The sequence below is a fragment of the Sturnus vulgaris genome, chromosome 13 (genome assembly GCF_052056855.1).
Source record: "Sturnus vulgaris isolate bStuVul1 chromosome 13, bStuVul1.hap1, whole genome shotgun sequence".
Lineage (NCBI taxonomy): Eukaryota > Metazoa > Chordata > Aves > Passeriformes > Sturnidae > Sturnus > Sturnus vulgaris.
Window position 1 is genome coordinate 17,914,754 of NC_142255.1, and position 12,314 is coordinate 17,927,067.

General features: G+C 49.9%; 1 protein-coding gene across 3 annotated transcripts in view; it reads left to right on the forward strand.

The window, feature by feature from the left end:
* Positions 1-10,724, forward strand: part of LRRK1 (leucine rich repeat kinase 1) — a 73,453-nt gene extending 62,729 nt beyond the window's left edge. For all 3 annotated transcript variants that reach the window (XM_014874579.2, XM_088172664.1, XM_088172665.1), the window contains 4 exons: positions 891-1,007; positions 5,977-6,812; positions 7,390-7,491; positions 9,350-10,724. In XM_014874579.2, the coding sequence (XP_014730065.2) occupies positions 891-1,007; positions 5,977-6,812; positions 7,390-7,491; positions 9,350-9,527 (1,233 nt within the window). In that variant the 3' untranslated portion in view covers positions 9,528-10,724. The remainder of the gene's footprint in view (positions 1-890; positions 1,008-5,976; positions 6,813-7,389; positions 7,492-9,349) is intronic.
* The last annotated feature ends 1,590 nt before the right edge of the window (positions 10,725-12,314 follow it).

Below are 12,314 nucleotides of genomic sequence, written 5' to 3' on the forward strand. Positions count from 1 at the left end.
GTGTTCACCGTGGAAAATTGCAGCTTGAAAGATAAGAGTGAGAGAGCGTGGCTAATTTATCCCCCAGAGCCCCTGTCCACCCATCAAAAAGGGCTGTTAAGTGTCAGCTAGTTCTGACACAATCATTTCACACAAAACAAAGGAAAAACAGCTAAAAAGATTAAATGCACCTGAAGCTCAGTGTTTTACAGTGGGGGAAAAAAAGGCCATGCTCACTGAGTAAATAATTAGTGTTGGCTGTTTCACTCTGCCCTGGCATGGATGCTGTGAGTATAGAATTTTTTTATCCCCGTAAGAAAATAAGATATTTTGACTTTTTCTGTTCTCAAATAGAGGTAAAGCTCAAATACTTTTTTTTTTTCATAATAATAAGTATAGAAAAATTAAAATTCAAAGGTCTTAAAGCATTGTATTTCCACCTTTTGGATCAGAGTGAAAACTGTTGCTGGTTCCCAAACTGGGTGCTTTTGGTCAGTCAAGTAGATTTAGGAGGTGTGGGGCAGGTGTAATTCCAAATAAAATGTAATGTCCCTTGAATGGACAGATTAATGGAAAAATAACATACAACCTGTTTCAATTTTTGTTTGGGATTTTTGCATTCAGGGTTGTCAGATGCTGCTTTTGGATGTGGTGATAAAACCCCTACACTCCTGGTTTTTGGTGACTTTTGCATAATGCATATATTGTCCACGGCTCCTTCTGGGGAATGCAGCACCTGCTTTCTATCCACATGCCAAAGGCTCTTCATGGAAAACAGCAATTCGCACTTTGGATATCAAAAATTACAAATAAAAACCAGTTTTGGAACCAATTAGATCTTGCTCAGGTGTCAAGATCTGAAAAGCAGGGAGGTGGTTCGCATTTATAGAATTTTATGTGCTCTTTCACAGGACCAGAAGATTTCTGTATATGGATTGCAGGGCATGTGTCCCTTAAAGACTCCACTGAAGGGTTTAGACACTCCTGCCACTGTGAGCTGCTTCCTAGTGATGCCTCTTGTCAAACGGGTAAGGAGCAACCCAAAGGAAAAGGGGCAGTAATGAAACTCTGCTGCTGGGCCAAGCTGCCACACTCAGCTGGTGCTGAAGGACTTTGCAATGCCCAGGAACGTTTTGGCACTGCAAGGAGAAGGTTTCCAGATCTTTCTGCCTCTGCCAGAGGACAGAGGTGTGGGCAAGAACCTGAGTCAGGGGACCAAAGCTGGCACTTCCAAACCTGCTGGGAAAATAGTCAAAACAGATCAAATTCCTCAGCAAGGAAGTTTTCCAGCTGCGTTTCCACTTCACTGGAACACAAGGTTTAGGCTGATCAAGCAAAGTAGAGAAGACATGAAACAATAATTAGAATAGAGATTTGTTAAGTGCTAATGCAGGATGTGGGTACTCTTGTACCCACTGTTTTCCTGGGCTCTGTGCTGTCATTTTTGTGCACAGTCATCCTTAAATGTTAGCTGGGCTCAGGCACACTCCTGTTTTGGTTTTGAATGAGAACACTTAGATAATACAGCTGTTTTGGGTAATGCTCTTATGGGTAACATGGATAATTACTCTTATGGGCATTAAAACGAGTTATGTGTTATCTGCCTAGCCCTGGAATTGCCAACATCCCGTTTCTGGCAGCAGCAATCTGACCTGAGTGCCTATTGCGGGCAAGTCTTGGGAGATGTATAAAAACTGTTTTCGAGCTAAATTACCTCCGTTTGCTTACAGCCACCTCAAGTGAAAACATATAATTATGTTCCAACACTACTGGTAGCTGTATAGTCTATGCAAATGCCAGCAGACTGGGATGTGTCTGAGAGCTCAGCACGGGGCAGCTCTCGGAGCTGCTGGTTTATAGCAGGCTTGTCCTGAGCCATTGTCCATTTCTGGCTCGTCTGCTGGGATTGCTGCATGGGCTGAATCTGAGGCAGATGGTTTGTGTAAGGTGTGCTGCTGCACTTCCAAACATGATATAAGTAGGACTAAAGTAGGGCATCGATGTAAAGTTGGCACAGGGCTGGATTTCTCTGCATCTGTTGGCTTTCCTTGGCTCCCAGACCTGCAGCGTTTGTCTGCCATGGAGTTTCATTTCTGATGTGTAGGGCAAATTTCTTTTTCATGCTACCTGAGGTTCCATCCAGGACAGTCAAAGGAGTCTTTTGGTTTCAGCTTTTCCACTGTCACACAGCTTGCAAAGCCATTCCTCAGGGGTTACGAGTGGCTTTATGTCTCCTGGTTTTCTATTTCCAGTTTGTGGCTTGCCTAGAAAATGTCATAAATAATGCCAGGCCCTACAATAGCAATATTGAGTCTAGACACCTCCCTTCCTCCCCCGACCCTACCCAACCTTCCAGAAATCCACCTCCCTTCAGCTCACTCCTTCTTGGTTTATTGGACTTACTTTTTCCTCTCTCCTTTCTATGAATGAGTTTGGCAGTGAAACGGCCAGAGCAGCAGCCTGGGGATGTGCAGACCAGGCTGGCAAGAACTGAACCAGCCAGTTCTTCCAAAAAACCTATGTGGAAAGCTTACACTTGTCACACTTACTGCCTGGCCAGCAAGCTCTATCAGAGTTATCACAGTCATTGCTGTCTGGTGGAGAAGAGAATTGCATTTCCCTGGGAAGAAAGGCTTTAGCTGGTGAGATGTGAGGTAACTTTTAGTCAGAGAATTGCCGAGGGATGTTGCTGGGAAGGGGAATTCTTTACGACTGCCTTGGGAGGGCTGATCCAAAAGAAATAGTTTCCAAAACTTGGTTTCTCATCCAAGGGAAGCATCATGGAAATTTGAAAGCAGGCGAGAGGGGCCCAGAATCTCAAACTCACCCGCCAAGGAAAAGTCTTGTACAATTTAAGCTTTTTGTTGCATGCTTGTTGTCACCAGGATGATTCTTTTTTGGTAAACAGTACACTTTTCAGAAGAAAAAAGGAAACAAATTAGCAAATGAGCAGGTTAGAAAGGGCAGACCAAGACACATCCTGCCTTGTGGAGGGACAGAGAAACCCGAATGGGTGCAAATCTTTGGCCTCGCGCAGAAACCTGGAGCACATGGAAACAAAAGCTGCATTTAAAGGCTGCAGCCAGCAGTGCCAAACCCTGCAGGGACGAGAGGAGGAGGAGGAGGTGACCAGGCCCTGGTGTAGCATTTTTTGCCATTTCTCCTGACCTGCTGGCAGCAGGACAGGACGTCTGGAGCCGGCTCATCCCTGCGCATTGCAGCCCGGCACGGCCCCGCTCGGGGCCTTCCTCCTGGCACGGTGGGGCTGCTGGCAGCCCAGGGCCTTCAAATGCAGTTTTGTTGCTGTGTGTTTTTGTTGGCTCTTCGTGGAGCCCAAATGTTGAAAATTAATTCTGAGAAAGTTACTTAAGGTTTCTCGAGGCTGCAGCCCTGCCTGCCTATGGTCACTGCTGGAATACCCTGACCAGGGGAGTTTTGCCTCACCAGCACTGGATAAAATCTGTGGCACCTGTGGGGAGGTGGTTTTTGACATGGCCTTCTCTAGAATTGGTCATTCCCTCAGCTCACTCACGTGTGGGACTGCAGAGTAAGGGCATTTCTCAGCATTTGAGTTCCTGCTTCTTGTTCCTTATCTCTCTGAGCAGTAACAACAATGGTTGGACAGAAATAAGTCCTGATAGCCAAGATAGAGAACAGTAAATGCCCCAATGGAAAAAAATATCTTCCAAATTTGCTTCCACCATTGTTCCATCCCAGACAGGCCAGGATTTGGCATTGGTATTACTGGTAACACCAGGAGGGGGGTCCCTGACCCACCTCTGCCTGGTTATGGTGCTGACTGCTCAGTGCCAGGGAAATTTGGCCTGTGAAACTCAACAGGGAATAGGGATTCTCTTCTGTAGTAGCTGACACTAATCAAGGAATTGAAAATAATTTTTTGTGAAGACTGTGCTCAGATAATTCAGCGTTATCAAATCAAATGAGACAAAATTATAATCTCTGAAGATTTTAATAGTGTCGTGTGTCACACTGGGAGCAGTTCAGGTTGACATATCTACATTACAGTTAATATCTGATGTTCCCATTTCAATTTAAATTTTCCATTTCTAGTAAGAAATGCCTCTTGTGCAGGGTTCTTTGAACTGAAAAAGTTGGACCATTTTTTACCAGAGAAATGTGGGCTGTTCTGCTTTGTTTTATTCAGTTTTAAATAATTGAACTCCCTTCCAAAGAAAAAGTAACCCAAAACCAAGCTTGTGCAAAGCATTGTGCCATGATCCAACCTACTGATGCAACTCCTTGGCAGAGCCACTTCCAGGAGCCTTTGCACCAGATCCACATGGCAGGAGGGACATGGCACTGAGCACTGCAGGTCGTTTGGGTTTCTTTTAATTAGTGGTTAGAGAATTGGGACTGGACTGAGTTAGTCCAAGCCCCATTTCACAACTTTCCACTTGCTTTCCTAGTTTTTCCCATTACAGTAAAATTCTGCTGTGATTTGGATTAGTCATAGGGGCTCAGTGCTCTCGTGGTTTTACTCATACTTGGTGTACAGAGAGTTTCTCTTTGTCCAGGACTCTCAATGTGCCTTGCAAGCAGAGCTGTCAATTAAATAACACCTACCCTGCACTATCTGCCCCTCAATAGCTGGGGCAAGTCAAGATACTGATTTTTCTGTGGATTTACAGCCTGGGAGCTATTGTGCAGGCCTGGCAGAATCCAGATCCCTGGAAGGGCACAGGGATGCCTTAATTTAATTTCTGCATTCCCAGCAAAGGGTGACTCTGATCCCTCAGTCCATCTCACTGGCATCCTGGCATGCCAAAGGCAGGGCTTTCCACTGTGGAGTGGCTTAGGAGGGGTGAAGTTGGGTCAGCTCTGTCTGGTTCTGTTTGGTTTGCTGTGCTTAGTCCAGGCGGCAAAAAAGTCCTGGGTAAAATGGTCTTTTTTTAGAATTTATTGCTCCACAGGGAGGAAATAGAAAGGCCTTTGAGGTAAGTATTGTTTTATCTGCTTCACAGATGGGGGAGTTTCTGGTAGAGACCCAAGGTCACAGGAAGTTTTGTTCCCAGGAGATCCATTTCCCAGTCTGTTTAGCAGCATTTTGCCCTGCTGAGATGAGCTGGAGGAGTTGCTGAGCCGTGGCCTTCTCAGCAGCTCCTGACCCTGGGACACAAGGGATGCATGGCCACGGAGCTGGAGCTGTGTCCAGCACATCTGTATGCACATATGGATGGATTTTTACCAACCTGCAGAATTGTTCGTGGCACTTGGCAGGTGCTTTGCTGAACTGCTGCTGCTTCTGTGCCCTCAGCTGGGATGTCTGAGCTGCCAGGGATCCCAAACTCAGAGCACATCCCTGGGAGGAGCAGTGCTCTCAGAGAAGCAGACTCTGGATGTGGACCAATCACTGGATGATCTGCTTTGTGAGAGTATTGGCTCCCTTTTTCCATTTTTACTGCATTTCTTCCATTCCTCTCCTACCTACATTGATAGCAATAGCTTTACTCCTTTTTGGAAGTGAGCCGGGTTTCTACAGCTGGATTGCTAGGATCATGATGGCTGTCTCTGAACATTCTCCAGCTTGAATTTGTTAACCTTCAGGGCAGGCTGCCAGGTCTGTCTGTCCGCCCTTGCCAGTAAAGAGAGAGGTAATACTGGGTGAAAGGAGTGTGGCTCTGCAGCAGCTTCTAGGGAATGACTTTTTTATATTGCTGTTATCACTGTTCTGGTGTAAGTTACTGGTGTTCTTGCAGAATGTGAGAAGCAGGCAGAGCATCTGGGATTGAAAGCTCTTCTATTTTAGAGAAGTAAAGAAATAGGAAGGAATTCTTTGCTGTGAGGGTGGTAAGGTCCTGGCTGTGGACTCCCTATCCCTGGAAATGATCAGGGGCAGGTTGGATGGGGCTTTGAGCAACCTGGTCTGTTGGAATGTGTCCCTGCCCATGGCAGAGGGATGGAATGAGATGATCTTTTAGGTTCCTTCCAACCCAACCATTCTACAATTCCATGAATTTTTTTCTCCCTTTCTTGCAGAACTCATACCTGGTGCTGGCTGGCTTGTCAGATGGACTGGTAGCCGTGTTTTCAGTGTCCCAGGGCCTGCCAGGGGACAACTGCTCCTACCTGTGCTCCCACACAGCAAACAGGTCCAAGTTCCACATCTCCGACGACGACCCGCGGCAGAACCCGTACCCGGTGAGGGCCATGGAGGTCACCAACAGCGGGGCCGAGGTGTGGTACAGCAACGGCCCCGGCGTCCTCGTCATCGACTGCGCCTCCATGGACATCAGCAGGAGGCTGGAGCCCTTCAGCCCGCCCTCCTCCATCACCTCCATCGCCTGCAACTCCGAGTGCCACGGCGAGGAGGTGGTCTGGTGTCTGGATGACAAAAGCAACTTCCTGGTGATGTACCACGCCACCAGCTACCAGCTCTGTGCACGCTACTTCTGTGGGGACTGCAGCCCCCTCAGAGACATGTTCACCATCCAGCAGCCCTCAGCTGCCATCCCAGCCACAGCCCCCCTCAGCCACGGGGCCGTGGAGAACAATCCCCTGGGGGACATGAGCATCATGTACAGCCCAGATGTGGGCACCCAGATCCTGAACCACCAGGACTCGCTCACAGATTACTGCTCTGTGTCTTCCTACTCCTCCTCGCCTCCCAACACCGTAACCCGCTGCCCCTCCAGCCTGCCCAGCTCGCCCATGAGCTCTTCCAGTGCCCCCTTCTCCACAGATTTTGAGGAGTCCGAGAAATTCCACGAGCTGAAAGCTTCCCTGGATCACGATGCTTCGCCTGCTGGTGACAACACGGAACATCTCCAAGCAGTCAAGATTCTTCCTGTAAAAGACCTCATCTGGATCCCCAGGTAAGTGGGTCACTTACCCAGACAACTTAAGTCTTTCCTTCCTGGCTGGACATGAGATTAACTCAGGCTAGTTCAGCAGTTTTTGCATTCCCAGTGATTCACCTGGCCAGAAAGTCAAGTTACCATTAAGAAATTCTGTTCCCAGTATAATTGAACATGGATTTTCTATGCCTTTTGTATGTAGTGTTGAGCAGAGTGGCCACATGGAAGGCTTTGCTGGATTGGTTTCAGTAAAATGGGAACGGGGTGGTCAGGCTGCAAGCCGTGTTTCCCCAGCTCCTGAGGAAACAAAGAACAGCAGGCAGCCTCCTTGCTCGGACATAGCCCTGGCAAGTCCTGCTGCCTCCTGTGGAGCTCATGGGAACCTCTGGGAAGCTGATTTTGCTTGTTACAGGATCTCTCACTGCAGTGGATTCAGGATGCCCCCTTGGCATCACCGTGTCCCCTTCCCTGCAAGACATCACGTGGCTGCAGGGGGACATGGAGCAGAGGATGGATATCCATCCAGCATGAATCCCTCTCAGCTGACAGCATCTCCGGTGCTGAGGATGTGACACCTCCTTCGTTTCTCTTCCAGGAGAGGAGGGGACATCATCGTTATCGGGCTGGAGAAGGAATCGGGCACCCAGCGGGGCAGAGTGATCGCCGTGCTGAAGGCAGGGGAGCTGGCTCCCTACGGGTGAGGCTCACTGGGCACACCAGGGCCGGGCTGGGGGGGAGCAGAGGGGGATCTGCGGGCTCTGGGGAGCTTCCTCTTGGCTTCCAGCAGCCTCTGAGGAGTTCTCAGTGGGAGGACACAGAGTTGGTTGCACACTCTCAGAGCGGAGCAGACAGCGAGGGGAAGGCACTGTGACTACAACTTCCAAAATCCACAGAGACTGAACACCCCATAATGACACAGACAGGACCGTGCACAGTGTGATCAAACTGGCCTGATCCTGCCTGGTGCTGGCTCCCTTTGCTCTGAGGGCACCTGGCAGAAGGTCAGAGCAGCTTGGCAGGCTCAAGCCCCGTGCTCAGAACAAGAGGTGTATTTATGCAGAGCACGGCGCTTGTCTGTGGCTGCATTCACGTGGGTCAGGTTGATGCTCTGGCTCTAAATGAGCACCTTTGTGCTGTGGGCAGTGACAGGCTGGGGGACGGTTCCTGGAGCACAGGGGAGAGCAGTTATATAGGTTAATTTAAAATGTTTCATACAGCCAAGGAGAGTCCAAGGAATAAATAGCTGCTGGAGAGGTGGGGGTGTTCCTGCTGATCACTTAAATACCAGTCTGGGATTGTACTATTTATGTCCAAACAAATGCAGGTTAAGCAGTGCTAAGGATTATAAATGATCATTTATTACCACCAGGCAAACACAACAGGAGATCAAAGGCTCCTGCCATTCCCTCTACTCTGAACTGAGTGTCTTTATCAGTTAGCTGGGAGGAGAGAATTCTCTTTATTGGTCACAGGTACTGTTTGACTGGTTTTGCTTAATCCAAATTGAGTGTGGAGGTCAGGCAAAGTGATATCACATCTCACACCTGACTGGACCAGGCACCATGGCCATTGACTCTCCCTGTTTGAGCAGCAGGATAAAGAGCAGAAGGGGAGGCAAGGAAAGGGGTTGCTCGAATGGCAGAGCAGAGAGGGGAGGAAAGGGAAGGGGCTTTGTAGGGGTAGTTTGTGATAACAAACAGCTGCCAAAGACAGTCCTGTGGCCAGTGCTCCCAGCTGGGCACCTTTCTGGGGGAAGAGTTTGGGCCCAGCCTTCCCCATCTGCTATGGGAGTGGTAGAAGGAGCCCAGTGAGGGCTGGACTCCTGTCCCTTGGACTCTGCAAGGGAAAAGTGTCACTGTCTGCCCAGTCACCTCTGTCTAAGGTACCTGCAGGACCAGCTTCAACAGAGACCATGGAGGGAAGCACATACAACACAGACCACACAAATCCCTGCAGCAGCCACAGCTGTGCCTGCTGCTCTGGGCTCAGGGCTCAGACCCTGAGCTGACACAGGCAGCTCCATCCCACTTCCATGCTTTATTCCAGGCTGTGGAAGCTCTCAGCAGCCTGTCAGCTGTGTTATGATGGAGCTGTTCTGAAAATGCCCAGCTGGCAGCAGAAACAAGAGTTTGTGGATTTAGCAAATCAGGAGATTAGCAGAAACTTCAAATGCCACGGCAGACTTAAGCCCCCACCTGCATGTTTAGGCACCTGAATCCTTTTAAAAACTTTTTCCCGTGTCACTGAGCTGTTTGGTTTTGATGTGACACAGATTCTGATCCCTCTCTTTGTTACATTCTCCTTGCTGAAGGATTTGCAGCTTATAAAAAGCTTGTGTAGCTGGAAGGGAAGCTCATGAGCCAGTGCTGTGCTCGCAGAGCTGCTCTTCCACATAATGTCTTTCCCTGAAATGAATGCCCTTTCCTTTAATGCCCTTCCCTTCTCTCTTCTCCTTTCCCTGTGATGCCTTTCCCTGTAATGCTCTTCCCTGTGATACCTTTCCCTGTGATGCCTTTCCCTGTAATGCTCTCCCTGCTCTCTGCTCCCTTCCCCAGGACTCTGGTGGATGCAGCTCTCGTAGCAAAGGACACGGTTGTGTGCTGCTTTGAGAACGAAAACACGGAGCGGTGCCTGGCTGTCTGGAGGGGCTGGAGTGCCAGAGACTTTGACATTTTCTACCAGGCCTACGAAGAGCTGGGCAGGCTGGAGACCTGCATGCGCAAGAGGAGGTAGTGCCCGTGGGATCCCAGACTCTGTGGGAAACACGAGTGCCCTGGACTCGGAGACACAGCCCAGACCAGGGGTGATGGGGCTGTGTGTGTCTGGTTTGCTGCTAGTGAGCACCCTGGGGTTCCCAGAGCCCCATCAGGGCTTTTGGGGAATGAAGCTGGTGGGACAGCCCTGGGAGCTGAGAGCTCTCGGCTCCCCTGCACTGGTTGAGATCAAAGGCAGAGGTGGCTGCAGTTCTGCTCGTCCCCTGATTTCCAGTTTGTTCTTCCCTGTTTTGAATTCCTTCCTCATCTTCAGCATGCCCTGGCTGCTGCTGCTGTTGTTGTTGTTGTGTGTATGTCAACCAGGAGAGCTCCATAGGCTCTTCTCTGAGAGCCTGAGCACGTTTCAGTCCTGGCTGGCACTGTGGGCTGATTCACCCTGTTCCCAGGAGGAATGCATCTGCTGGAAACCCTGCCCTGTGGGGCTGCTTCCCACCTCCCTGCAGCAACATTAGGGGCTACTTCAGGTGTAGTCCCTGTGCAGAGACACCCTGGTGTAGGAACCAACGAGAAGCTGTGGCTGGCCACTGCATTTCTGGTTCCTAAAAGCTGTAGTGGTGCAGTGTTCCTGTGAGGGAGCCCAAAACAACCTGCCAGGAATGCTGCACCAGGAGTGAGTGAGCTGGTTCATGGCACTGCTGCCTTGTCAATGGAGATGATGGAAAGCAAAGCCACTGAGTGTGACAGATATTCCTGGTGGAAGAGAAGGGAGCCCCCTGACCAGAAAGGTTTATAAGCTGTCTCTGCTCCACTCCTCTTTCTCTTGGGAAATGCACTCTGGAGCAGCAGGAACACAATAAGCTCAGTTTGCCTGTGTGTCTGTGCAGCTTCCGCCCACCACAGCTTCTCTTTTATCTTCATTAGTGGCCTGGGATGCTGTATTGGCTCTGAATCCAATTGCACTTCATTATCCCAAGCATGTACAGCAGTGTAAAAAGTACCCCCAGCTAAGCACCCTGTATAAAGGTGTACAGTTTGAATTTTGGACCTTTCTTTTTCTTTTTTTTTTAATCCCAAGAATCTTGTGTGAGCATCGGCAAGGCTGGCCAAGGCCGAACGGGCAGGTTAACCCTCTGGTTCACATTTCTGTTGCAGGCTGCTAAAATATCCTTCTTCAGAAACAGAATGTATCTTAAAATAAACTGATTCCTCCCCAGGATGACACTGCATTGGTGGTTTTTATTGGAAACCCAGCTGGCACTGGGTGTTTGGGGTTTGCAGCGTGGTTCATGTTTGTTGTGATGAGCACAGCTGGAATCAGGGCTGTGAGTACAGACTGTCTCCATACCTGGCCTTGCCTGTGACTGTCACCCTGTGCGTCCCCAGCACCTCGTGAAGCAGGTATGGCAGCACCAAAATTTCCCTCCCTTGCCAGGACATGCTCTGCCTGTTGTCTCAGGGCTGGGGTGAGGTCTCACGGTCACCTTCTCAGCTGCCAGATTCCTTTGACTTGAAGGAACTCTTCCTGTGATACCTGAAGCCCCAACAGGAGCTATAAAGTTCATTCTTTCATTCAGCCTTGCAGGTTTCCTTTGAGAAAACACTCTGTGGAACAACCACAGCAGTTCCTTATTGGCTTGAGCCCACCATGGGCTCCCCAGTGCCCATGGGGGAAGCTGGAGCATCTCCCAAAGCTTTGGTGGGTCCTGGCCAAGGCCTGGACACAAAAGGGCCTTTGTTCTGCTGGACACCGTGCTCTGGGGCTGTTACTGCACAACACCCTTCCTGACACACCAAGACATCCCTGCTCCTTGCCAGGTGGGTCAGGGTGGCCAGCTGGGTAAGTAAGGGAAGGGGGTGGCATCTGGGTTCCACAGGACCTGTGACAGATGCTGCAGTGGTGGGTGCGTGCCCCAGAACCTCCTGGGAGCAGGAGTTGGTTCCTGAAAGCAGCTGAGAGCCTGAGTGTTGCTACCCTGGAATAAGAACAAAATCCCCCCCTTCAGCAGAACTGAAACCTCATTAGCACAAGGCTCCATTAAGTGAGCACTGTACGTGCAGCAGGAATGATTCCCCAGGGGCAGAAATAAACAGACATTAAAAACAAAATAACTCCCACCAGTTCAAACAGTTCGAGATTTCAGTGCTCCTTTCCATCTCTCCCAGCAGTGCCTGCTTTCCTGATGACAGGTACAGGTGAGGGGCATCAGGCATCCTGGGGGAAGGGATGGGGTCACAGCCAAAGGCAGGAAAAGCCCCCAGAGCCCGGGAACAAAGGGCAGCACGAGCCTCAGGAGTGGGTCTGGGGGAGCTGCACCTATCACAGACCTCACTATTTTATTTCAGCTGATAAAAATAAGCCCAAGCAGGGCCCTGGTGGGGGGTTATTCCTTCAGCTGACTGAGGAGAGGCAAGAAAACAGCTTTGGGTCTGTTTTATGAAGGCCAGGTTTCCCCCAGGCCAGCCTGGGAGCAGCAGGAGCACAGGGAAGGGGCTCAGTGCTGGGAGGGAAGCGGATGTTCTTGGATTGGATTAACCCCCAGCACCAGCAGTGAGAGGGCAGCGGGTGCCAGGGCTGTTAATTACTCATCAAGGAAGCAAAGAGAGATGAACAGAACCTGCCTGGGATTAACTGAGCCCAAAAGCCTGCCCAGCTTCACTCCCTCACTCAGCTGCCTCCTGAGAGCAGAGAGCCACACACACCCCTGGGCCTTTCCCTGGAGTGCTCAGTGCTCCTTTACCTGCTTTGAAAGCATAATATTCAATTCCCAACTGGATACTGATTCCTATTCCTGCTGTGGGCTGTTTC